The 27810-nt window shown below is 34.9% G+C and overlaps 1 protein-coding gene across 6 annotated transcripts in view; it reads left to right on the top strand.

Annotated features, from left to right (window-relative positions):
* Positions 1-27810, top strand: part of ATR (ATR serine/threonine kinase) — a 43029-nt gene that overhangs the window by 10024 nt on the left and 5195 nt on the right. For 5 of the 6 annotated variants that reach the window (XR_007506343.1, XM_049802786.1, XM_049802783.1 and 2 more), the window contains exons 11-41: positions 393-583; positions 690-790; positions 1114-1285; positions 1955-2122; positions 3037-3231; positions 3564-3749; positions 4244-4336; positions 5793-5923; positions 6115-6258; positions 7471-7564; positions 8323-8448; positions 9954-10160; positions 10371-10484; positions 11409-11524; positions 12432-12552; positions 13451-13588; positions 14700-14907; positions 15365-15543; positions 16435-16599; positions 17789-17880; positions 18483-18574; positions 18977-19154; positions 20390-20566; positions 20946-21105; positions 21650-21829; positions 23139-23281; positions 23698-23795; positions 24911-25143; positions 25929-26063; positions 26653-26853; positions 27170-27313. Coding sequence is in view for 5 of the 6 variants with exons in the window: in XM_049802786.1 (XP_049658743.1) it covers positions 393-583; positions 690-790; positions 1114-1285; positions 1955-2122; positions 3037-3231; positions 3564-3749; positions 4244-4336; positions 5793-5923; positions 6115-6258; positions 7471-7564; positions 8323-8448; positions 9954-10160; positions 10371-10484; positions 11409-11524; positions 12432-12552; positions 13451-13588; positions 14700-14907; positions 15365-15543; positions 16435-16599; positions 17789-17880; positions 18483-18574; positions 18977-19154; positions 20390-20566; positions 20946-21105; positions 21650-21829; positions 23139-23281; positions 23698-23795; positions 24911-25143; positions 25929-26063; positions 26653-26853; positions 27170-27313 (4682 nt within the window). In the remaining variant the exon portion in view is untranslated. The remainder of the gene's footprint in view (positions 1-392; positions 584-689; positions 791-1113; positions 1286-1954; positions 2123-3036; positions 3232-3563; positions 3750-4243; positions 4337-5792; positions 5924-6114; positions 6259-7470; positions 7565-8322; positions 8449-9953; positions 10161-10370; positions 10485-11408; positions 11525-12431; positions 12553-13450; positions 13589-14699; positions 14908-15364; positions 15544-16434; positions 16600-17788; positions 17881-18482; positions 18575-18976; positions 19155-20389; positions 20567-20945; positions 21106-21649; positions 21830-23138; positions 23282-23697; positions 23796-24910; positions 25144-25928; positions 26064-26652; positions 26854-27169; positions 27314-27810) is intronic. The other variant, XM_049802785.1, reaches the window with a different exon arrangement.

The following is a 27810-nucleotide window of genomic DNA, read 5'->3' as shown; positions in this document are numbered from 1 at the left end:
ATTAATATTTTGCACTTCTGTATGAGGTACTAAGTCACTACTTATGTACCGTTCTCCATTCCTTTTTTTCCTATATTGTTTTTTTTATAGCTGCAATGGTGCTTGAAATGTTGTATTTCAGTTGATATCACTGCTAATGTTTGGTGTTGTCACTGATATTCTTTTTAAACTACCTTGGTTTAATTTTGGTCTATGGCTATATCTAGCAATGTAATACTTGATAAAATCTGAATTTTAAATAGCTTGTCTGGTTTGGCAATATTTACTCTTTTGATAAAAAAATATAGTGTGCTTTATGGCTTACTTGCATCACTGTTCTGTGCACTTCAATAGATTTTTCCAAAGGCTTTAAAAATATATTTTCCTTTCCTCCTCCAACCTATGCCACCCAGCATTTATAGAAAATATACCTCATCTTTGCAAACATCTGGATTTTAACACTGATGAGTCCAGTGTGAAGATTCTTGTTGGGTCTTTATTAAACCTAATGGAAGATCCAGACAAAGATGTAAGAGTGGCTTTCAGTGATTGCATAAAGAACATACTAGAATCCTTAGACTCTGAAGAAGGATTCATAAAAGAGGTGAATTCATATTTATTTTTTGTTGTTCTTCCTAACTTACTATGGTTTTTGTTTCACTGATGTCAAACACTCTCGAATTACTATTTTTTATTTTCATGTGTTCTAGCTATTTGTTTCAAGAATGAAAGAAGCTTATACAAATGCCAAAATATCAAGAAATAATGAGCTTAAAGATACCTTGATTCTCACAACAGGAGATATTGGAAGGTATTTTTGACAGTATCTTGAAAATTCAAATTAGTGACAGTTGGTGATGCAAAGTAACTTTTTTGTTCAAGTGTAAATGTAAGATTAAATTACTTAATTCAAGGTCAGCCGTTGCCCAGAGTCCATTGCAACTGTACTAAGCTGTTGATTCATATGGAATATTCTTCATTTTCTTCTGCCCTGTCATAGGAAGTATGGATAAGCTATGCAAATACAGTGATGAGTCATTTTGCATTATGGTGATTGTATATTCTTAAGTAATTTTGTTAATGCAACGATTCTTTTTTCCTTCTAAATTCTTTTTCTTCTGCTTACTTTGTAAGGGCATCAAAAGGAGATTTGGTACCATTTGCCCTCTTGCATTTGTTACACTGTTTGTTGTCCAAGTCGGCTTCTGTGGCTGGAGCAGCATACACAGAAATTCGATCCCTGGCGGCAGCTAAGTCCATAAAACTGCAAGCTTTTTTCAGTCAGTACAAGAAACCTATCTGTCAGGTAAAAAGAAAAGAGTTGGTGGTTTGGAAAGGCATATGTTTAGGTTCTTTTTGTGTATTTTGAAAATGGTTTTAAAGGTAAAAATTACAGTATCTTACAAAAATTTTATAGGATGACAGAGAGATGATTAAAAAAACAAGAAAGACCTCACAAACATTCAGGAAGGAATAGGAAATCTTTGACTTTGTCATGATCTTCTCCCCTTGAGAGTATTGCTTTTTTTTTTTATTTATTTCCTGTATGCTGTTGTTCTGAAATAGAGGATCTATATAGTTTCTTGCATTGTGTGGTACCATTGCCACAAGAGGCTTTGATTTTAATATTGGAATTGAAGTCAACATTTATAGTCATTATACAGACATGATTGATTTGTTCTTTTGTTAAACCCATTACATAAAGACAGAAGTTCTGTTTAAAAGAAAATTATCAAACCCAGACTTTTCTAATTTTGAGTATTTTTTTTAATAATGCAATGTCTGAATCCAGGGTTACAAAATTAAATGCAATTATTAAGTAGATGATAATCCAGTCCTATCGCAAAGTAATAATCATAGATCTATGTGCAATAAATGAGAAAGGATAACAGATGCATAGAAAGAGGAGTGAAGCTCTTGTGTTTATTTTTAGGGAGCGCAAAATAATACTAAAAATATATTTCTTCATGCTTAGTTTCTAGTGGAATCCCTGCACTCCAGCCAGATGGCAGTATTGAGTGCTCCATGCCAGGGTAATGAGCTACAGAAACAAACAGCTGCTCACCAGAGAGAAATGGCGCTGGACATGCTATCCGAGATTGCCAATGTATTTGATTTTCCAGATCTAAATCGCTTTCTCTCAGTAAGTTGGGCAGTCCTTTTTACTTTTGATTTATTTTTTTGGGGGGGGGCGGGGGGGAGGGGGGTGCGTGAGGAGTGGTATAGGGTGTATGTGTGTACTTGTGGATTTCTGTTTTAGTCCACAATTTTTCTGTGAATGTCATGGATCTGATTTTTTTTCCTCCAGTTGCTGTTGTTTGTTATAAAATAGAATATTTTGGGATTGCTGCAACTGGGAGCTCAAATACAGAGGAATATATTTATCAAGGAGTTAGTGATGGCTACAGTGCTAATTCAAGGATGACAGATGATGAACTAAGGTCTAGCATACTCATTGAGTATATCTACATTAATGATTTAGTGCACTTGGAGGGATTCTTCGTAAGGTGTGATTTTTTTGTATGGTGTCTGCTTTCTTGTTTCAAATGAAGAGAGCTATTGCTCTGTGCATAGATCTCTTCTTGATCTGGTTAGGTATCTGTTTTACTTGAAGCCTAAGTAGCTTGTATTTTGCTTGTTGGTAGATGGGAAATGCACAACTGTTAAATAAGCAGTGTTCTAGTTGACTGGTAGGTTGAAGGAGCGGTGTTGTGTGTGGGTGTGTTGGGTTTTTGTTGGTTTTGGTTTGGTTGGTTGTTTTTTTTTCCTTAAGATTTCCTTTTGTGGAGAACCTAGATGGACACAAAAAGTGCTAGCTCACTTTTTGTTTGCATGTTTCTCAGTATTAATTAGATGAAGCATCTCCTTAAGCAATTATTTTATGTGCATTTTTACTAGGTATTTGCATCTTATTAAAGTAGTTCTTTATTCATACTTATACATATGACCAGTGGCGTATGTTGTTGTACTGACACAAATGGAAAGAAGCTGAACCCTGGGTTTTTGGAGGGGGTTTGTGTTTGTTTTTTCCATTAAGTGTTGTTCTTAATTTACCAGCGGACCCTACAAGTTTTGCTTCCTGACCTTGCAGCCAAGGCTAGTCCTGCAGCCTCCACACTTATTCGGACCATAGCAAAACAGCTGAATGTAAACCGAAGAGAGATTTTAATTAATAACTTCAAATACATCTTCTCTCATTTGGTCTGTTCGTGCTCCAAGGATGAGCTTGAGCGGGCACTTCATTACCTCAAGGTAAATTGGCATTTATTTTATTATACATGCAGATTAGGAGCAACAATTGATGAATAGTGAGCTTTCTGCTTTATTTAAGGTACTGCAAAGCATAGGTGCGTAAATTGTATATGCAGAAGTTTTATTCTTGTTGTTTATAATCTGTTCTATTGGCTCTGAGGAACTGTTGCAAGATATTCTGCAAACTTAAAAACTCGTTTTATCTGATTAAGCTGATTGGAAGCTTTTTCTTTGATTTCTGTGGTAAATCAACTAGAGTGCAATGCCTCCTGTCTCTCAGTGTGCTAGTTCCGTTGTGATGAAATGAAGAATTGGCTTCTGTTTGATTATAGAATGAGACCGAGATAGAACTGGGCAGCTTGCTGAGACAGGACTACCAGGGACTGCATAATGAATTATTGCTGCGTATAGGAGAACACTATCAACAAGTCTTCAATGGTTTGTCAATATTGGCTTCATTTGCATCTAATGATGATCCCTATCAGGGACCTAGAGAAATAACATCACCTGAACAAATGGTAAGGACATCAAAATATTAATGTTCAGTTTTGTTCAGTAATTTTTTTCTCCAGTCTAGGAGTGAAGACAATTTGACGTCCTTTGAATGGCACTTATTTGAGGCAAAAAGTGGAGAAAAGGCTGACATTTCACATTAAGTGCTCCTGTAATGGGGAGATACATATGAAGTACGCATTTAAAAAACCAAACACCACCCCCACCAAAAAAAACCCCAAACACCTCCCCACCCCTCAAACACCAAAATCCTACCAAAACAAAAAAAACCCACAGCCTAATAGGGATGTCTTTCATTAACACTGATGTTTCTTAAAGATCAGTGTATGTATTTGGGATTCTTCTCATTTATCTTTCAGAATTAGTGTTTCATAGTTGCTTTTTTTATTTCTTAAGCTTAGAAATGAAATGTGTTAATAGTAAGATTATTTGAATTTTTTACTTTTTTTCCTTTTTTTTTTCCCCCCCTTTTTTTTGTTTTTGTTTTTCCCCTCCACAGGCTGATTATCTGCAACCTAAATTGCTTGGTATCTTGGCTTTTTTTAATATGCAGTTACTGAGTTCCAGTGTTGGCATTGAGGATAAAAAAATGGTGCGTAACTTAATTTTCAATATTAAAACAAAGATAAGCAAGGTCTATTTTAATATTCCAGACTCATGTGATTGTGCAAGTGTCACTGAAATCTCAAAGGTACTGAAGTTCCAACATGATTCTTGAAAACTGATAATCTCACTGTCGGTAGGACTTCTGTGTAAGCTCAAAAGTTTTCGTTTTGTTTCTTTAATGGTCAGCTAATACACATACTTCAGTCAGACATAGGATATGTAACAAGTCAGTCAACCAGTAATTATAGAGGAGGAATCCAAGTTTATGTTTTCTATGTGTGGAAGAAACAAAGTGGAGGATGAAGCAATATGGGAGAAAACTGGAGTTGCTGCAGGGAGTAGGGTTATAAGGGCACCAAAGGGCAAAGCTAAAGGAAATAAGATGCAAATCCAAGAGAAACCGGGCTTTATTGGTTTTGCTTCTCACAGAACAGCTCCTTTCAGCTTTACAGTAGAGAGCATTTAGAGAAATTAGAGCTCACAACTTGGACAAAGTCTGAAAATTTTGCTCTGCTGAGGCAGTGCTTCTAACCACAAGACAGCCTTTTAGCCACCTCATAGAGGTAGTGCAGATGATTTCTGTAAGGAATTTTTCAGTGCTAGAATGTATATAACCTTCACATTGATGGACTGCATTTTCTCTTGTGTATTTTCCAGCTTTTTGCTTCTCGGATATTAACATTGAGATGCTTTCATTTTCGTAGCCCTGTGTCTTCCTGCTTTCTGAATTTCTTCATTTGTTTAGCATTTCTTCTGCTGCACTTGCTATTGTTTCTATCTTTTCTTGTTCTGTTTTTCGTTCTTGGTGAGTTTCCCTTTCCATGATCTTCCCTCAAGCTCAGGTTTCTTCCTGTATTACTGATATGTCATGCCAGATGCTGTACTACCTTGTTTGGTACAGTGTTACTGTGACTGAAATTTCTGCATCTCAGTATTTTTCTTCTGTCTTTCATCAGTCCCATTGACAACTGAGCTATTACCTGTTCTTTGAAGCTTAATAATCACTTCTGGTAGAAGTTGTACACCAATTCTGTTGTTGGTGTTTTGTTGTTTTGTTTTATTGGTTTGGTTTTTTTAATTGTGAGTTTGTTTGGTTTGTCTGTATTACCAAAACCTGCTCTTTTCAGCTTCTAAAACTGGACATGTCAATCATGTTTTAAAACAGAATTCTATAATCATGAACTCATTTTGTGTCCGCAGTTCTTCCCTCACCCATCTGTCAACAGCCTAGATAATGACTTGTTACAATACTGTCATTACAGATTCCCTTTCATTCTCTTTTCCTCTAACCCCCAAATTCTGTATTGAAACATCAGACTGAATTTTATATCTTATAGGGTATGATTACTTAAGCCAGGATAGCCTGTTTTTATTAGAAAATATGGCTTGTGTATGTTTTACTGAGTACCTAATACACTAAAATGACTTTTCTCTATGTCTAGGCTTTAAATAGTCTTATGTCTTTAATGAAGCTCATGGGTCCCAAACATATCAGTTCAGTAAGAGTGAAGATGATGACTACACTGAGAACAGCGCTAAGATACAAGGATGATTTTCCAGAACTGTGTTGCAGGTGAGCTGATAGTGTACCCAAACAGTGACATACCTGTTATTTCTGTCCTTGAATACACTGTTTTGTTCTGTTCTAGACAATAATCTAAAGCAGAGCTGAAGTAACTTCAAATGATTCTCACGACTCACCTAAAATGTCTTTATGCAGGGAAGAATCATTGATTACTATTGTTTTGTTGTCTCTTTGTTTAGAGCCTGGGATTGTTTTGTTCGAAGTCTGGACCATTCATACCTTGGCTCCTTGCTTAGTCACGTGATAGTAGCATTATTGCCCCTTATACATATCCAACCAAAGGAAACTACAGCAGTATTTTACTTTCTCATAGTTGAGAACAGGTACCGTACAAAATATTTTCAGTTATATTACAGGAATGAGGATAACCCTAAATTAAAGTTGTCCAGCACTGAGATGAGAAAACTTGGTTCTCTGCAAAACAGTATGTTGTTCTATAAAACTGTCACTTCTCTAAATGGCAATGAGATTTTGAAATTTGACAAGTGATAGCCTCATCTGAAAAGGTGTTTTTATATTGTCGTTATAAAGATATATGGCACTGTGGCCAAGTTACAACCCATTCAGACACTTAACCCTGCCAGGTTTTCTGATTCTGGTTTTTTTTTTCTGCTGGTATGGAAAACAACTTCCCTCTACATGGCACACAGACAGAATAACAGTGATTGCTAACATTTGCTCTACTCTAGAGACAAGTATACGGAGTTGGAAGTAGGGAGGAAATTAGGTTTTTATTTGTTTCCTTCAGTAATTAGAGTTATAATTATGAAGTGCACAGAATTTAATGTTGGGTAAGATTTCATACATCCTTCAGTTGGTGGTTACACCAACTGAAAATAAAATCGAAGTCTAATACAAAAGGCTTAAATTTTTGTAACTTTACCTTTTTGAAGACAATGTTGAGTCTTAATTACTTTTCGTTTTATGTTTCGTAGCTTAAAATTATGGGGTTTTAGGAATAGTGGTAGTTATTATCTTAATTACTTTTGTTGGGTTTTAATTTTTCTTGCACTATATCATACCAACACTATTCAAAATAAAAACTGACAATAAGAACAATAAGGCTCTTGTAGAAGGCCGTAATAGCAAAATTGAAAGAAATTCTTTCATGTTAGGAACACAGAATTCTTTTTTTTTGGTTGTGTGTTTTCTTTTCTTATGAGGAAAACTGGAACTGGATTCACATCAAATGGGATTATTCTCACCCTTTGGCCAGTGTCCAAAATAAGGAGAGCTGATCCTGGTAGAGATGAATGGCAATTTTGAAAACTTTGGAAAGAACTGTCTTTAAAAGAGAAAGTAATTTGAAATATAGAGGAGAAATACCTGTGGCTTAGTTGAGTAAAGAGAGAAACAAGTTGTTTAAGACGTATACTTAATTAGATAAAAAATTAATCAAATTTATTTTTTTCTGCTTTTCAAGCTGTTCTTCTAGTCATTACATTTCATTGCTTTCTTTTGATGGGTTCTTAAGATTTTTCTGATTCAACTAATGTTTTCTATGTTCTTTGCAATATTTTTTTTGTAACTATTAGGGATGCAGTACGAGACTTCTTACATGAAATATATTTTCTGCCTGACCTTCCAGAGCTAAAAGAAATTCAGGTCGTCCTTCAGGAATACAGAAAGGTACAGCTTCTTTTACTTATTTGTTTATTTTTAATGTATCAAATGAATTCATGACAAGTGAGGAAAACATGTAAAGTTTATTGTTAAGCAGAAATAGTATTTATCTGCCTCCACAATAAAACAGAATTTGTGTATCGCAGGAATACTTTGAAGCAGGTTCTGATTCTTCTTTAGGAGTGAAATATGCTCATGCTTATTTAACATGCTTGTTTCCGTAGCATCTCCTGAACACTGACTTTTCATCTTTATGAGACTAAAGAGATTGTAAGATTGAAAGTCAGCAGTATTAGCTATGGCAATGACTGTGTTACAAGAGAAGCTACTTTTAATTTGATCCTTCTTCCATATTCTCTTTAAAGGTGACAAAGTCTGTCTATTTTTAGGAGTACTCTATGGTCCGTTTCTTTTGCTTGGCCTCAGAATGGTTAGGTAATAGGAATTATTTAGTGGGAATGAGGTAACAAAAGTAAAAATTAATTTGATTTTAGATGATGAGGTATTCAAAGCAAAGGATTTGCTTTTGATTTAAGCATTTTTATTTACATCATCATTATATATACACAAAAGTGTAAATATAGCACCTTTCTGAGGAAAACATTTTGAAAAAAAGACAGGAAGGCAGTGGTATATGCATATAGATGAGAGTGTAGGCAGAAAGGTGGTTGGCTGTATGTATTCTCACTTGTGTTATTTGAGATGCTGCTTAACTGTGTTCCTGTTATACTTAACTTCAACTTCTTATGGCATGTCTTGTTCAGGAATCCTCCAAAAGCACTGACTTGCAGACAACACTGCAGCTGTCTATGAGAGCTATTCAGCATGAGAATGTGGATGTTCGTATTCATGCACTTACCAGCCTGAAAGAAACATTATATAGAAATCAGGTATAAAAAATCTCCTTTATTAAAATTAAAAATAAATCAAAGTAGCTTCTGCACCAATGATCTAAAACTTGTTACTGTTGGTGGGTGTTCACATGAACTGTGTTATTCTCCTCAATTTATTAAGCTGGCTGTTTCTTAATATAATGGGGAGAAGGGATTCTTTTTCATCATGTCTCCTTGTAAGAGGACTTTTGAATCCTCCAAATCTGTGTGGTGCTGATTCAGCAAGGCTAGTGGTACATTTCTCATCTTTTTTCAACTCCAAGGAAAGATGTATCTAAGAAGTCTATTTCAGCAATCAGTTGTGTGGGCTTGTTCCCTGTTAGAACATGTACAGCTTTTTGCACCAGGAGACTAATACATTAAAGCCAGCATTTTTTGTGTGTGAGTGTAATATCTGAAAGAATTAAAATGTGTGTGACCACCTCACACCTTTAATTTTTTTTCTCTCTTCCTTCTTAGCCTTCCACCCTCAAAAATTTGAATCCATTGATCATATTCAAATAAATTTTATAGCCATGTACAAGTTGAAGAATGCTTTACAAATCTGTGTGGTTATTAGCCCAGAGGAGTGTATGTGACCTATTTAAAAAAAAAAAAAAAAAAAAAAAGTCCCCTTAGTAACTATAAGATTGTGGGACACTCTTTAGACAGAAGATAAAAAAAAAATATCCTAGCTAAAAGAACAAAGAATCAGTGTGTATATTCCTGGCCAATCAGTAATTCTTGCAGCTCAGGTCAGCAAAATGTTGCCATGTCTTGCTTAGGTAGAAGTCTAGCAAAATAATTGAGGTAAATCAAACTTAATTAATTCCACAGCTTGTGCAACTATTTGCTCTGTTATGTTGGCTGTGGTTTCAGTTTTCATTAAACATAACAATGGCAAACATCTTCACATTAAGAGAAATTTTTTTTCTGTATTTGGACTAAATGTGGAACTGGGGAATAAAAGCTGGCCCAAAAATGAAAAAGAAAGAATATCCAATTAAAATGATGGGCATTGATTAAAGGACTTGAAACCCTGGGCTATTTAGGACTAAGAGTGAAGAAATGGCCAACAAATGGGAAATAATAAGGATAGAAATGGCAGTGAAACCAGAACGTGTGATAACAGCTGCATGAAAGAAATTGGGAGGCAGTACCAGAACACATGAGGAAAGGGACAGGTAAGTGGAAAAGATAATGTAGAAAAGAAGAGAGGGTCTTTGTAAGACAAGGAAAGACAATGAAGTTAGTAGAAAGGTGTATGATAATGAAATACAATATTGGCTGTGACAGCATTATTAATTGAGGCCCAAATCCCTCATTATTCATTTGTTTAGCCCTCCCTAGGGTAACAAGCAATTTAGAGTTTATAGTTATTAAATGACAGCATTTGAATGACTACCTGAAGTCATGGCTAAATGAAGTAGGAAGTAAGAGTGAATTACAAATGGAAAATTTCTGAGGTTATTTACCATAAACATGGCTGTAGAATAGCTCATCTGTATTTTTCAACTTCCTAGGAAAAATTGATAAAGTATGTAACAGACAGTGAAACTGTGGAGCCAGTCATCTCCCAGTTGGTAACTGTACTTCTAATCGGCTGCCAGGATGCAAATTCTCAAGCCCGACTACTTTGTGGAGAATGTTTAGGTGAACTGGGAGCCATAGATCCTGGTAGGCTTGATTTTTCAACAAGTGAAACTCAAGGAAAACATTTTACATTTGTGGTAAGTGTTGCTGCAGTGTTTTGTTTAGCATTAAGGGTTTTTTAAAAGTACTTGGGAGTAGGGAACCTCTTGTCTTTAGACCCTTTGAAAATCTATACTTGCTTTCTCATCTAAAACAGTTTAGAGTCAGGCTTCAAAGTGATTATTTGGAGATGAAAGATACAGCTATTACTCTGTTTTAATAACACTGGCATTCTGTTTGTGATTGAGGCTGGTGTGGAAGATCCGAATTTTGCCTATGGGTTATTAATGGAACTGACCAGAGCATTCCTTGCTTATGCTGATAATGTTCGTGCTCAGGATTCTGCAGCATATGCAATTCAGGTAAGATACACGTTTAGATCCTATTTTTTTTTTTCACAGATTATTTCCTATCACACTGAACTTAGAATTATGCAATATAAATGTGTATTTTGAAGTACATGTTTAAATATTTGAAACTTCATCCTATACAGCTTTAAATTACAAGGTAAAAGATTACTCAGGGTAGTGATTATTTTTTTTTGTTAAAGTCCTCAGTGCTCACTTAGAATTCTGAGGAGTTGTCAAATGAAAGAAGATTTGTTTGCTTTTGTGTCACGATATTTTAGGAGAGATCTGATGTTTCAGAGATAACTAACAGTCCATACATAGTGATTCAAGGAGTAATCCTGGGACTGACATAGAAATGGTGCAGGTTCCATAGGCAGAAATGAAAAACAGTAAGTATTCCTAAGAGGGTTTCTGCTTACACTTTTAGGAAGCAACTGAAAGGGAGCCTATGCTTATTTTCAGACTCTAGTCTTTTGTGCTGGTTCGCCAACTCCAAGCTGATTTGGTGGTTGTTTGGTTTTGCTTTTTGTTGTTGTTTAATATCTTTGTGAAAACTTCAGGACAACTCTTTGCTCCTGGGGAAAATAAGTGGCCCTATGTAGTAAGCAGAATATGAAAATTTCATTAGCTTATGCACAAGGAGGAATCGGACTAACTTCTAGTCCTGGTTTATTGGCAGATGTGAAGAATACAAGAGATAACGTGGTCCAAGCACCAACTGGCGAATCTGGGGAATCAATAGTTAGATGAAATCAACGCTGCCTAGTAATAAGGGATTAACAATGTTGGATGAAAGTTTTGCAGTTATAATTTGTGAATTAAGCGTTCTGTAACTTCTATCTCATTACTTCTGGCTATACACCAGTTTTTGTTACACTGCTGTGGTCATGAAATACGTTCAGTGCTAACTTGGTCATATAAACTATGCCTTTTCAGGAGTTATTGTCTATCTATGACTGTAGAGAGACAAACACTGACTGCCCAGGCTCCAGGCTTTGGAGGAGGTTTCCTGAGCATGTGCAGGAGATCTTGGAACCTCACTTAAATACAAGGTATATGACAACTTAAGCAATTTCTTTTCATAACAGCTTTAAAAACTTTTTTTTTCCTCCAGGCTAGCAATAACTTCATTTGGTTTTGCAATTGTTACTCTTCTGCGAAGAGTGATATGTGTATATACAAAATTCACATAGGGTCTTTCTACGTAAATCTGAATTAGCACTTCCTTGAATGTAATTCTCTAGAAATCAAACAAGCAAAATTCTGAGCTCATACTTTGCCCAGATCTACCTGTTTGTCCCTAGAGCATTGTCATATACGATGTTTTGAAGCTTTTGTTTCTGTTTTCTTTCCTCTGTAAAAATTCTCACTAGGATTTGAGTTTGTACTCCAATATATTGCTATCCCTTTACTGCTACCCTTTATAGGAGGAGCAGAGTGGGTTTTAATTTGACTTTTCATTTTGTTGAGTTAATCATAAAAATAATGTGGAGACAACTTCAAACGATGTATGCACCTTAATTTGAAATAATCAACAATGTTTCTATTTCCTCATGAAGACAGTCATGCTCATCTCTGATAAGTTTTACCTTTTTAGAAAACAAACTTTTTGACATTTCTTGGCTTTCATGTATGTTCTGGGTTTCTCCTGTCAAAAACATAGTACTCAAATATTTATTGAACTGCATTTCTTAAAACTGATTTGAACAGCACTTTGAAATATACTTAAAAATTCTGGTAACATGTTTGGTTGTTTGTATGTCATGTTTCATTTAAGAAGCTCTAGAATAAAAAATGTTGACTCCTGAAAGTATTTTCTTAATTCTTTTTTAAAAGATTCAGAAGATGAAACCTAATATGATTCCAGTCAGGGAACTTCATAATTAACGATCTGCTATTGGTTTTTATTATATTAAATAAAAAAGTTAGTTTTATTAAATGGATATTCTAAAATTGCAGGTACAAGAGTTATCAAAAGACTGTAAATTGGTCTAAGATGAAGAAGCCAATTTACTTAAGCAAATTAGGTGATAATTTTGCAGAATGGTCAGCGACTTGGGCAGGTTATCTTATAACAAAGGTAAGAGAATAAAGCTGCTCTCTATATTGGTATATGCAACACAGTTTCTGAAAGTCAGGGATGGATGGGGGAATATGCCTATTTGCTATACGCCTGTTAAAGCATGTACCTACTTTTTGCATCATCAAGATAACCATGCACCTTCCCTTCCCCGGCATTGTTGCTTCTTGGCTAGGCTTCATGGGTAGTGTCAAAGCCAGAAGTCTAGGAAGTTTGCCCTTGTTCAGAGACTCTTGTATAGCTGAAGGCACTGACAGATGCTTGTGTAAAGTAACTGAAATGCTTCTAGAAAACCTCAAATTTACCTTCTCAGTTTCCAAAGGATTTCTTTTGTTCCCCCATAGCTCCACAGTCCCACCACATAAAAAGTACTTGTCCCTTTCTTCCTTTCCTTTTGTCTTTCAAACATGTAAGTGACCCACTGAAAATTTCACTTCTAAGTCAGCCACTTTAAGAAGTGAATTTAATTGCAATAGCTCGCTAGCTACATCGTCCTCTTTCTATTTCAGAGAAGAATTGAATGTCTTCCTAAGTTCCTACTTTTTGCAGGCTTATAAGGGCAGAAGAGAGGCTGAGTGCAGTAGTAGACTTTTGGCCTTAAGGTTTCTTCTATGGCCAGTGCAAGTTCATAATGGTGTAGAAACCATGGGCAAGTGGATCATGTAAGCAATGCTTGCCTGTCTTTTTGTGGCATCAGCAATTGATGCACGTAATAGCAACTGCCATCTGGCATCCCTGTTGCAGTTTTAAGTCTGATGAACCTTCTGTAGGAGGTAAGTATCTTAAAATTGTTTGATGGAATAGAATTTGTATTTGTCAACAAAAAGAAACCAATTAATTGTTCAGGCATTTGCACTTTTGTAGTGATGCTTTTCCTGGAAATATTATTTTTCTATAGGTGCGACATGATCTTGCCAGAAAAGTTTTCAATTGCTGCAGTATTATGATGAAGAATGACTACAAAGTTACAATTTATCTGCTTCCGCACATCCTTGTCTATGTTTTGTTGGGATGCAGTCAAGAAGATCAACAAGAGGTGAGATGTATAAGATTGTAGTGTTCTTCATAGGAATGTTCAGGAGCTGTTCTTCCTAAGAGCTCTTCAGCTCTGCAGAATTACTGTAGACCTACATGAACAAATTTTATAGGTGTTATACTCCTTTTCCTGTATTAATAATACAAATTTGCTGCCAGGATTTTGAATATACTCATACAAGTTTGTGTTGAACTGCTGTTCTGTGGATTTCCATCTATTTCTTCAGTAGGGCCTAGGATGAGATATTATGTGGTTAACTATGACTGCAGTAAACATCAAGAGCTGGAGTGGGTACAAAGAGGAAAAGAGTGCAATGCAAACAAGGAATAAATTTAACTTGTGTACTTCCAAGAATTCAGACCCCTAATTTTCTGTCTCCCTTGCATACACTTACAATTTAAGTGAAAAAACTACTTAGCTACCAGATTCATGCAGAACAGGATTCATAGATTCCTTGTAGCAAAGGAGGGATAGGAGAGAAAAGAATCATCCAGTCTGCTTTCCTTCAGTTTGCTTTAGCAAAAGTTGAAGAGACCGAAAAATATAACTTACATTCTTTTAATTTGAAAATTCATAGATAAGATATCTGTCTTTAAACATTGTGGGTGTGTAGAGGTGTGTGATTATTTTTCTTATGTGAACAAGTTTGTCCACAGTAAGCATCTGTTATGTATGTTAACTTGTATTCCACTGACTTAAACAAACAGGAAGCAAGTCTTTCAGCATGGTATTTACTTAAGCAAAAAAGTAGATCTGTGATCTGGTAGCCAGTAGCTAACTTGAAGTACAGTATTTGCAGCAGAAGTGCAGTAGCATTGATTGTGTCTTGAAACCTAGAATTCCAGTAATTGTGATGGTTACTCTGAATCCAAGGGTTTGCTTTTCAAAGGCTTTCTCCCTCTATGGAATCTCCTGACAACTGCTACTTGGTTTGCCTTTTCTTCCTCTTAAGATTGTGGGACAAACAGAGCTTGCAAATAAGCCCAAAATTAATAAAATATACAGCTAAAATATCTAGTATTTTAGTTTGATTATTGTGTTAATTGCTGTTTCCTACTATTTTGATGCCTGTATGGTGCTTCTGTCTTTTATCATATTAATGTTTGTGTAGGTTTATGTGGAAATTATGGCTGTTCTGAAACATGATGACCAGGCTACCAGGAGACTTGAAGACAGTGCATCTGATCTAAGTCAGCTGAGCACACAGACAGTGTTCTCCATGCTTGATCATCTAACTCAGTGGGCTAGACATAAGTTTCAAATACTTATTGCTGAGAAAAATACTGGCAAGTCTAGCAAAGACAGAGGTGATCTAAAAAGTGAGTGATGCTTAATTTATTTAAAGTAGCATTTACATTCTTCAGATAAGTATTTAAATTTGCCGCTTCACAATATGACACCTTAATGCAATATTACTATATGTTAGTCTATGATCTTTTACTATTATGCTGTGACTTCTACCGCCTCCCACCGCAAATCCATTGGTTTGAATGTCTGTTGCAAGAAATACAGATTCAAAATAAAAAAATAAAATGTTACTTTCTCAGTAGTTTTCTAAAGGTTCAGTTTAACATATTGTGTGCTGTCTTGCAAGATGTAGGAAGTTCACCAGGATTGTTTTAAATAAATTATTGTTGACAGAAGAGAAAAATGTGTTCTTAAATTAATCAGATCTCACTAAATTGTGAAATGAATTAATTGAATTTTGATGCATAAGGTAATTCTTATAAAGGAAACCTCAATGGACAGACTTTTTAAAATGTCTTTTTTCTATAGCATCAAGTGAGGACTATGGAGAATATCAAAATGTGACACGTTTTCTAGACCTCATACCTCAGGATACACTAGCTGTGGCTTCCTTTCGCTCTAAGGCTTACACAAGGGCTGTGATGCACTTTGAATCATTCATCACAGAGAAGAAACAAAATATTCAGGAGCATCTTGGATTTCTTCAGGTTCTGAAGTTCTTTTTGGTTTTTGCTTGTTTTATTTTAAAACGAAAGTAGACATTGATGAATAAAGCTTTGTCAAATTCTTCTTTGAGATGGGAAGAAGAAAACATGTAGTCAGGCTCTTGCAGTTGGATACAAGTGTTTAGTCATTGTCTTTCAGCAATATTTAGTACTTCCCCTTGTGTGGCATGCTTCTTATCTGAAAAGGAAGGAGTAACTTTGTAGTTTATAATAAAAGATTGTAAGATCCTGAAAATCATTAGATGTGTTTTTGTTGAAAGTATAGCATTTATTGCTTTTAGTTAGCTCTGTGCCTTTTGTCAGAGAAAATACAGCTAACTATAGTAACAACAAAAAAGAAAAACCTAAACACGTTTGAGGGAAAGCTAAGTGGCTTTTTCTAAAGTAGAGAAAGAGCTAATGCTAAGGGTGTTGAAAATTATTTAAATTCTTTTCAAGAAGTATTTTAACCTGTGGGTTTAGCTGTTTGTGGTTCTTTATGGTTTATATTCCTCAGTGACATTTCAAATTTGAAAAACTTAGTATGTTGCTTTTCCATCTTAAGTAATCTGCAGCTTCATGTTATACAACTTCATCACGTAATAATACGGTATTTTGTCCTTTGTACACCTTGTTTCAGGTAACTTGATGTGGTATTCTTTCTGTAGTACAAGATCATGAGTATTACTGTATGCTGTAGTAGGGCTGAACTTCGGAAGTAGTCCAGCAAAACTGACATTTTCCATGAAAGCTTAATGCCAAGAAGTCATACAGAGTAGTTTGTTCTCCATTTTCAAGAAGATGCGTGATTCTGAGCAAGTTATATATAAAAATATCGTCGTTTTGTCTTAAGAGTAGTTTTTAATGTCCATTTCCAATTCTGTTTGAATAAAGAAATTGTATGCTGCTATGCATGAACCAGATGGAGTAGCTGGGGTGAGTGCAATTCGGAAAGCAGAACCATCTCTCAAGGAACAAATCCTTGAACATGAAAGTATTGGTTTGTTAAGAGATGCAACAGCCTGTTATGATAGGGCTATCCAACTGGAACCTGATCAGGTAAATACAAGACAAATTCTTTATTTATTTTTTAAGATATATATAATAGTGTTTTTTTAATCTCCTTAACTAACTCAAGACTAAGCCAAAAATACCTCTGCAGAGTATTTAAGTAACATGGGCACATAAGACTTTACTGCAGCAGTTGCTGAATAAGTTCTGCTATTGGAAGTGTCTTATGAACTGAAACACATCTCTTACTGGGTTTATACTGTAATTTGCAGGCTTGGGTTAATATTTGGATGCTTATGCCCAGGTTTTTGCTAGGATAGTTTACCAATTAAAGTTCAGTCTTTGCTTGGCAAGGCCTGGAATTGGGTTGCTTAAATATCAGTCAGTACTGGTACATGCCAAGAGAACTATTAAAGCAAGTTACCACTGATTTTATTCAAAGTAATTTTGACTTACTATTTTTGATTATTGACTTCCAGGGAAAATGTTCATAATATAAGAGCTATTGGAAATTGATTAAAGAAAGCTTGTAATTATTTGTCTTCCATTCCCCTTTCCTTTATTTGGAATATATAAGTATAAGGTGAGCTGTACTGGAAAACCATCATGCTTTTCATATGCCAAAGTAAATATACAGAGATGTGATGATAAATGCAAAAAGAAGGTTGAAGACATGTATTACCCTTTCCATATTTGAAATAATCTAATGGAAATTGGTAAAAAGTTTCCTACAATAGGGTATCCGTATGCTTTCTTGCACTTCCCTATGAAGCAGTGGTTATCTAGCACAACTGATAACAAGTATAGTAAATAGAGTGTTTTGATGGCCCTACTGCATTCCCAGAATATGGAAAACATTTTATGAAGAGTGAAATTGCTTTGGGTTTGGGTTTTTTTTTCATCCTGTGACTTATTTCTTCTTGTTGTTTTTAATTTCTTTAAATCAAATTTTTATTCACAGCTCTAATATGGGTATTAATAAATCAACATCAAACTATATTTGTGGTGAGGTGCATTTCAAAAATTGCCAATGGTGATTTAAGTTCTTTGGTAATCCTAGACTTTTTTTAATTTTGAATGTTCATTTAGCATAAGGTGCAATTGGTTATGCCTTTTCATATTATAAAAAAACATCCAAATTGACATATTTCCTCCTTCAGACTGCCATGAATTTCGTTAATGTATGTGTTGGTTTTTTCATGTTTTGTTTTTTTGTTTCCTCCCCCCCCCCTTCTAGATTATTCATTATCATGGTGTAGTGAAGTCCATGTTAGGCCTTGGTCAGTTATCTACTGTAATTACTCAGGTCAATGGAGTGCTTGCAAACAGGTACTGTAAGCATCTAATACAATGTTTCTTTGAGTAATATGAAGCTCTTGTGTTACACCTGTGTCTCAGTAGCCATTTTTGCATGTTATCAAGCATTTAAGGCTTATCAAGCATATCCAGTTAGTAGTGTGAAGCTAGAAAACTTTAAGTGCTTTGTCTGTAAATCATTTATTTCAAGACTGCTGGAAATGTTGGTACTTTTTGTCTGCACTGTGTGCAGTGTTGGTATGTGCTTTAGTTTGTTAAATAGAATCTTTCATTCATTGTCTTGTATGTTACTGGTTCTATAGCTGTTCAGTAGCCTAACAGGATAAATGAATTGGAAGATGGTAATTTTAAAAACGTGCCATGGAAGTTAAATACACTACTTGGAAACTGAATTTATGGGATCATGTTGTACAGTTATTATTTGTTATCAATGCATATCCTTTGGTTTTACTGAATTTTATTAGAAGCAAGCTTACCTTGCTTCTTTTCAAGTAAGAGAAGTTTTGTGTAAAGAATATTTGCTAATATAATGTAGGACTAGCATACTGACGGGGGAAAGGGAAAAAAAAATTTAGTTCAGCACAAACTTATTGCCTTTGTTTTTCTTTTAATAGGTCTGAATGGATTTCTGAATTGAATACTTACAGAGTAGAAGCAGCCTGGAAACTGTCACAGTGGGATTTACTGGAAAATTATTTGGCTTCAGGTAAGTTATGATATCAAAAGATGAATACTTCCTTGCATTTCTGAACAAGTGTATGTTTTAGTTTAATCATCTTGAATAAAGGGGCAACTGTTGTAATTTTTTTTGTCTTGGGTTTTACTGGGTGGAGGGTTGGTTCTGACAGTCTTCTACATTTTGTAAATGTATTTGATTGTAAACTGTGTAGTCTTTGAGTAGAAATTTCAAGCAAGTTTAGGGCCAAATTTCTTCTAGGTTTGTTTGGGGGCGTGGATTGTGGGGTGGAATTACCATTATTTCTAGAATTCAGTTAATTAGTTCTGAGAATAACTTATTTTTTCTGTAGTATGTTAAGACAAACTAGCATGTTCAGATCAAGCCGCTTAAAGAAACGGAGTTTGAGAGGCTTTTTTTTTCTCCCCAAAGATGTGAAGTCCACTACTTGGAGCGTCAGACTAGGACATTTATTATTATCAGCCAAGAAGAAAAATGAAGCAGCTTTTTATGACACACTCAAGGTTGTTCGAGCAGAGCAGATTGTACCTCTTTCAGCAGCAAGCTTTGAAAGAGGATCCTATCAGAGAGGATACGAACACATTATCAGGTTTCTGATTTTCATGTGACTATTTTCAAATCCAGAAATCACATAATCAAGTATGCAGCAGTATTTCCACAATAAATGGTACTGATGTGCATTTTCTGTCACCTCTTACCTCTTTTTTTTTTTTCTTTTTTTTTTTTAATATACTCACCCAACTGGAAACCTTTGATTAATTGGGAATTTATATTTATCCCCCGTGAAAAATATTCACAATAAAACTGTTGGGTATAGTCTTTTAAAATCCGCAAGCAAGTTTATGTAGCATCAGGTAATAAAAATAAAAAATTTAATTCCATGCTTGAAGTAGTACATATAGGCCAGTAACTCCATTAACTTAAGAGCATTGCTTTTAATCTGTATGGTGGCCTAAAAGCGCTCTCTTCTTTTGTCAACAAACAGCAATAAGAATTGAAACCCCATCCCTTTCAGTAGTTTTACTTTTTCTTTTTTAATAAATTTTGAAGTTGGCTGTAGTAGACTAGAAAGTTAGTAGCCTTTTTTTAATGAAAAAAGCTTAATACTTCCTGTGCACTGTAAGCGCATCCTTATGGCAAGATATTGCATGAAACTAGCCAGTTGAAGTATATATTTCTTAATTAATTCTTAATTCTAATCTGTGTTGGTAATTTTTGCAGTCTTATTTTATTTAGGAAATGGAGTTTGAGTATTGAGAAAGAAGTGTTTCAAAATAGTTCAAATGAGCTGTTGATCTGGGCTATTCGGGAGCCTTCAGCCACTGTTTTTCTGTCAGGTATATGCCAATGAGAACTTAGGCGTTCACAAGCTCTCAGCTTTGCAGCTTTACAGTGACAGCTAATAATAATAGTATTTTTAAATAAATGGAATAACTTTATTGTAAAGGAGGTGTTTAAGTAACATAGTATGTTGCCTTAAATGATATATGTTGAAAATAATAGACTTTTTGAAGAATTATTGCTAAAAGTAATGGATAGAAATACTCTTTCTAAAGACTGACTTCCTTTCCAAGTGATCTTCGTTGTCTCTGTGTTCAGCAGCTTGGCAAAGGAATAGTGAGAAAATAACTAATCACTTTACAAATCCTTGATTTTGTGTGTTTGGTTTTGCTGCATTTTTGCTTTTAAAAGAAGTCCTACTACTTGAAATTACTTACGTGGCCAGCTTTTAGAAAGCAAATGGGAGAAGCTTTGTAAAGCTTGCATATATATGAAACAGCAACCAATTTTCAACAACTTTTTGCCTTTATTTTGCTAACATAGGTTACATATGCTGTGTGAGTTGGAACATAGTATTGGACCAATGTTTCAGCAACCAAATGGTGACCACAGTAGAGATTCCTTGAATTGGTGTGCTCGTATTGAAATGACCCAAAACTCTTACAGAGCAAAAGAACCCATTTTAGCACTGAGAAGGGCTTTGCTTAGTCTCAGTAAAAGGTGAGAACATGACTATTTCTTGTCTGTTTCTGTTGTATTCTGAGTAATATTCTCTTTTCCCATATGTGTGTTAGAAAACTGTGAAAATTTATGTTGTAGACAAAAGCAGTCCTCTCCAATATTACATACCTTCAAAATAGAAGGGAAAAGTGGTGTCTCTGGGAAAGATAAGGGAGAAACAGGGGGAAAGAGTATTTATTTCTAGGCCTAAATGGAAAAAAGGTAAAACAGATGTATTGCAAATAATTTTAAATGATCGCAATGTAGTATGTAGCTTATTGAGAAACTTTGTGTTTCAACACATTGTGATATTTACTTCAGATTGTAAAGCAGCATTCATGACTGAAATTTTTCATTTTCTGCAAAAATATCTCTGCAGCCAGGATTACAGCGAGCTTGTTGGTCAGTGTTGGCTCCAGAGTGCTAGAGTTGCAAGAAAAGCTGGTCATCACCAGACTGCCTATAATGCTCTTCTGAATGCTGGGGAATCTACGCTCTCAGAACTTTATATAGAAAGAGCAAAGTGGCTCTGGTCCAAGGTAAAGAAAATAAAAATAGAACTTACTTTCTTACATGCAAGAAAATAATCTTTTTAGTTTTCTTTAAGAAAAAAAGGCACACAATCACTATACATAAAGCATGTCAACTAGGACTATCAAAATAATCTGACTGCAGCTGAGGCACGGGAAGTTTTTACCTCCAACTGCTAGTCAGGCCTTTTCTCTTTCCATTGACTTTTCTGGCAGCTATGTATAGAACTGGAGGACTACCTGCCTCTGCCAAAGCAGCCCAGGCAAATTTAAATTATCTTAATAGTAGACCTTTCCTTAATTTGTATCCTTTTAAATAATAGAGGTAGGCAGCAAACATGGGAGCAATTATTGTGGTAAACCTAAAGGAACAACAATATTGAGGTAAGGAGTGAATATAAGAAGCGTTTGAAGTCAGTGATACTCAGTTACCACAGCCAGAATGGTCTAGAATACACTCAGGGACATAGCTTTGCTTTAATAACAACTGTAAGATGGAAGTTTTACATTTCTCTTATTTAAAGTATATAAAATGTTTTCCTCTTTCCCTTAGGGTGAGGTTCATCAGGCACTCATTGTTCTCCAGAAGGGGGTTGAGTTATGTTTCCCTGAAAATAAAGCACCATGCAGTAGCAAAAATCAGCTCATCCATGGTCGGGCAATGCTGCTAGTGGGCAGGTTTATGGAAGAAACTGCTAACTTTGAAAGCAATGCAGTTATGAAAAAATATAAGGTAATTTGATATACTAGTGTTAAGGCAGTAGTTTTGAATAATAATAATATATCCCTTAAGTAAGCTATTGTTGTGCTCCTGATGATGTCAGCCAAGGATAACATCAATGGGATTAAATGGTATATCAATGTGTAGGAGGGAAGTAGTTCTTGAAAAGACTTAACAATCTGAATTAGCTTTAATATAACACGTCAATACAGGGACGTCTATGGTCCCCAACACCAGGAGCTAAGAATACCTAATGTAACTCTTTAGAGTAAAAAAAACAAATTACAAGAGCATGGCTTTTTTCTTATGCATGCACAAATTGGAATTCCTCACTAAAATGTGGGCTACTGTGGATAGACAGTGAGATAACTTGATGACACATTGCACTACTCTTCAGTGTTACTTCTCTCTCTGATTGTGACTTACAACTGTGCTTTAAATATGCTTACAGTCTCTGAAGAACTAGGAAAAGGGGCAACCAGTATGTTTTACTTCAACAACACCATACTACACTGCTTTGTCTTGCTATGCCAGTGAAACACTGTCTTGGCATTGATTAATATTGCCTGCTAAACCAGTAGTAGATGCAGATCTTTATGCTTCCCTAAAAGTAGTATGTCTTGCATCTAAGTTTTGGCATTTGATACTGTTAATACTTACCACTGCCTTCCTAAATAAAATATTTCTGTAACAGTCACTTAGAGAAAAATCTAACGGATGTATCAAATCAAATGAAGGTTGAAATAATGGAAACTAATGAAATTCCTGTGGATTATATTAAAATACTAATGATTAGAATTCTCGCTGTCTAAATATTGGCACCGGAAACAAGCCAGTGTTAGAGAACGGATGTGCCACTTGCTAAGTGAAAAACACAGAATCATAGAATCATTTAGGTTGGAAAGGACCTCTAAGATCATCAAGTCCAACGATTAACATCCTGCTGCTTCACTTTTCAAAAAACTAAAAGAAACACAGTATTGAGTTTATCAGGTTCAAGAACTTGATTATAATATTTTTAATGAAATTATAATCTTTCCTAGTTGGGGAATCCTATATTATCCTGTCTTGAATTATCTTGCTGTTTTCAATTCCAAAAGGTACTTTAAGAACAGACTTTTAGTGTTTACAGGCATTTATCTTGGGGCAAAATTACAATTTTTGGAGTTACAAATTACAGTTAATACTTTTTTTGCGCATATTGCACAAAGGTAACTAATACAAGATTCTTGTTTCTTGAGAATCTTTTTTATTATTGTTTTATTTATTTTAAATATAGCATCCTCTCAAAAGTAATTATCTCTTTTTGATTTTGTTGCAGGATGTTACAATTTTCTTGCCAGAATGGGAAGATGGACATTTTTATCTTGCTAAATACTATGATAAATTAATGCCAATGGTAACTGACAACAAGATGGAAAAACAAGGAGATCTGATTAGATACATAGTTCATCATTTTGGGAGGTTAGACCCTAGGGGAACTTTGCTTAGTTTCTATAGAAGGATGACTATTATGCTGAAAAATCATTTTATAGGAATATATTGTCTTTTGAACAATTCAGACTGACTCAAATTTTATGCAGTATTGTGAAACAAAATACTGCATGCTTCCTTTTTGTTTTCATACCTAATTAATTTTATTTCTGTCCTCTGACTAAGCAATTGTCTGTCTTAAGACAGTTAATTGTTTCATCTGCAGTTTTGATTAATAAAAACAAAACCTTTGCATATTAGTAAGCTTTAGTTGTTGCAGATGCATTAAAATGCTGAACATAAATTTCTAAAGTCCAAAATGGAATGTAAGACAATTAAGGATGTAACATTTGTAATGCTTCTAATAAGTATCATTAACATGCTGTGATTTAAATATGTAATCACAGATCTCTACAATATGGAAACCAATTCATCTATCAGTCAATGCCAAGAATGCTATCTTTATGGCTGGACTTTGGAGCGAAAGCATATGAATGTGATAAAGGTAGAACACAATACATACTTCTTATGTCATACTTTTGAATATATAATCGAAAGAGCAGTGAAGTATATTTACAGTTCTTTGTTTAGACTTACTGCCTGAGATTATATGGAAACAAGAAAGTACTATTATTCTTTTAAATTACAGGATGTTAATGTGCAGGGGAGTATTAATTATTTTCATTTAAACCCATTAAAACTTTTTTTAAAATATACAGTGAGGTAGCATTGTTCCTTGGGTAACTGAAGTCAATAAACTGACTTAGGGAGCATCCTTGCATGTCACCTGTCACCTTTTCTAAGTTGCATCATGAGTAATGAGTAGTGGTTTTGTATACGCTTGCTACAGTGAAGTGTTAGGCTTTGGAGCTTTTTTGCAGTTTGTCTTAGTTCAAGTTGTTGAAGGAATTTTACTGAAATTTAAAGGGGGGGGGGGGGGGCAGTCCTGTAGGGAGCATCAAGGCATATGAAACTACTACCATAGATGCATTTTGGGTGGCAGATTTTTGTACAAATGAAAACTGCAAACACTGCCTGTGGATCTGGAGTGAAGCAGACAGTTGTGGCTCCTTGATCTTGACCTATACACTTAGGTCAACTGAATTTGGCTGCAGGCACATCAGATGCTGCTGTCTGTGTTGTTGTTGTGCTACTCATGCTGGGCCCTCAGGGGCAGGGGTGGAGACAGGAGCAGATGTGCTAATTTCACCCCTTGTAAAGACTTTCTTCATTTGCTCTCCACTGAAGAACATGGGCATCCTTTTACTGGGGAAATACAGGGAGTGTTTTTGTTTTGTTCTGTGCCACTGCATCACTTCAGAGGAGTAAGAGATGTTTTATTTTAAGAGTGTAAGGAGAGCTTTTCTGACATTATCTGTTCTATGTTCCTGTTGTCTGTCCTTGTTTAATTCCTGTTATTCTGGTTAGTTAAATAGTATATGTATTAAGTCATTGTACGCTATGTTAAAAAGAATGTTACACTAGGAGCTTTTTTCCTTATTGAGTTTTTTTGGCTTATGAAAATTACCAATAAAATATGTTTCTGTAGACTTGATTTAAATGACTTCACATTTCTGATGGAAAAAAAGGAACATAATCTTGTCCTCTTGTGTTTTTCAGCTAGTCGTTCAGAACGTGTTCAAATGAAAAACGATTTGGCTAAAATAAATAAGGTGATTACAGAGCACACGAATCACCTGGCACCTTACCAGTTTCTGACAGCTTTTTCTCAGTTAATCTCCCGAATCTGCCATTCTCATGATGAAGTCTTTGCAGTTCTGATGGTGATTGTTGCTAAAGTGTTTTTAGCCTATCCACAGCAAGCAATGTGGATGATGACTGCTGTGTCCAAGGTACCTTGATAAGGATATCTACACCTTTATTAAGTTTGTTAAACTTTTTTCATCAGAAAGAAACGTGAATATAATCTATTTTACTTGAAGATGTTAAGAAGGCATTGAGAGTTTCAGTGGCTGTGATACCCTGTTCCACAACACTGTATCCATGCTGTCACTGCAAAAGATTTTATTGCAGTCTGAAGTTCAGATGCCACAGTTTAAATGTTCCAAATTAGAACGCTAATATGCATCCTGACTTGTATGATGTATTAGGAAGGGAAATTTGAATAACAAGTAGCTGATGAATTGGGTAGTTATGGACAACAGATTTTTGTTGGGTTTAGTAATTGTAATAGTAATTCCAGTTTTATAATCAAATAATCAACTCTGTGCCTTGATTAAAATGAGATAGATATACCACTTAGTCCTAATACTTACCCGGTATTAAGGTCATTCCAAAGAAAATTGGAAAGCATGGTGCATGCTGTTTCTTTAAGGCTGGTGAAATAACATTCAGGATATGCTGGCATAGTCTTGAATATTGGCCTTAGTGTTGTGGGACTCCCAATACTGTTTTCAGAAAGCAATAACCCACAGAGCCACCAACCGTACCACTTTAGTACTTGTTCAGGTACCAAATTTCAGTTGGAGTACATCCTTCTCCAGGTATTAAATATGACAAGCAATAAACAGGGAAAAGAATATATTAATTACTGGGGTGGTGGTGGTGGTGGAGGTGTTAGGATTCTTTAATTGATTTGACTGTTGTTTAATAAATCTTAACTTTCCTCTTTTTTCAGTCCTCTTATCCTATGCGTGTCAATAGATGTAAGGAAATTCTAAACAAAGCTATTCACATGAAGGAATCTTTAGGAAAATTTATTGGAGATGCAACACGCCTTACGGATAAGCTATTAGAACTATGCAACAAACCGGTACTTGCAAAAATAAACAAATTAATGCATGTAATAGGATTATTATAAAATGTTATACAAAAGCTTCTTCTCATAGCTTTCATTAGCCAATTCATTACATTACTACAATTTAACAGAAACTACACTTACTTGTAAAAGATTTTATTTTTTTACTTAATAAAAATATTTTTTTAAAGCAGAAAATAGCTCTAAATTGAGCACATTGTAAAATATATCAGTACATAACAGTAAATTTCATAGTGCATGGGCTTTACCTTGTTTTGTGCTTTGGTGTGTGATTCTTGCCAAGTAACTTTCACAGAGTTTTACTATAAAAATAGGCTGTTTGTGTTTTCATGAACAAATGAACTTGATAATAAAGGTAAAACGAAATAAATTCTTTCATTATTCTGTATTTACATTCAGAGTGAAAAATACATGTGCTGTAAAGGCCAGATATACTTACTTTTGACCACTCCCATTTAATTTGAAATGTAATTTCCCATTTTTCATATTACCATAGGCATTTATTATTCTATTCATTAGTTAATGTAAAATAGCAGTAATATTTTAAGTGTTTATTGTTAACTTTTGAACTTTTTTTTCCAAGGTTGATGGAAACAGTTCAACATTAAGCATGAATATTCATTTCAAAACACTTAAGAGATTAGTAGAAGAGTGCACATTTAGTGAAATTCTCATTCCCCTACAATCTGTAATGATACCAACTCTTCCTTCAATTCCTGGTACACATGCTAACCATGACCCTTTTCCTGGATGCTGGGCCTACATTGCAGGCTTTGATGATACGGTAAGCCTCTAGCTGGCACCTCATTTTAAACTTCATGTTCAGCAATTGTAGCTGCACATATATCTTAGTTCTCTAGAAATGGAGGAGTGGGTAGGAAACTTCATAATTACTGTCGTGGAAACTGAGTGGCTTCTACCATAACAACCTGAGATAGATATGGCCTCTTGGTACTTAGATAAAGTTTTGGCCTGAGGTTAATATGCTGTGGCACCATGGAAGTGCTAATGTGATTGGTTGCAGTGGTTTATTACAGTTAGACACTTTATTTTGTATGATCGGATACAGGTGTTAATAAAGAATTTAATTTTTTCCTTAGGTGGAAATTCTTGCCTCTCTTCAAAAGCCAAAAAAGATCACCTTGAAAGGTTCAGATGGGAAATCTTACATTATGATGTGTAAGCCAAAAGATGATCTAAGAAAAGACTGTCGGCTCATGGAATTCAACTCGCTTATTAATAAGGTTTGATGAGTTATACAATCAGATGCACATACTTATTGACCAGAACAAAATGCTGAACTATCTAATGAAAAAAACCAGCTTGCCTTGAGATAAAGCTTTACTGGAAGATAAGTAAACTGTTGCAAAATATCTTATTTCAGCAGAAATCAATAGCAATTGAGAATGTGTAACTTCTAACAGACTTATGAAAAAAATAATAAAATGTAACACTTTGCCAAAACAATTGCTTATTCCAGCAAAAATATACAGGAAAGGTTATTTACAGTAAATAAATAACTGCCAACTTTCTGTTGTCATGCTTCATATTTCTTATTCAGGATTTTCTAATATTTTTTTAATGAGAAATAGGTAAATTCATCTTTTCATAGTAAAAGTATTGTCGTACTTCCTCTTTTAGTTATGTTTTGCTTCTCGGCAGTATGTTTAAGTTTAAGATACTGTGTTTTTCGTGAGGTTAAAGCAAATAATAGCATCTCTGAAACACTAAAACACTTACT

Source organism: Accipiter gentilis, chromosome 6, assembly GCF_929443795.1.
Source record: "Accipiter gentilis chromosome 6, bAccGen1.1, whole genome shotgun sequence".
NCBI classification, from domain to species: domain Eukaryota; kingdom Metazoa; phylum Chordata; class Aves; order Accipitriformes; family Accipitridae; genus Astur; species Astur gentilis.
This window is presented reverse-complemented; position numbering and strand designations above follow the sequence as displayed.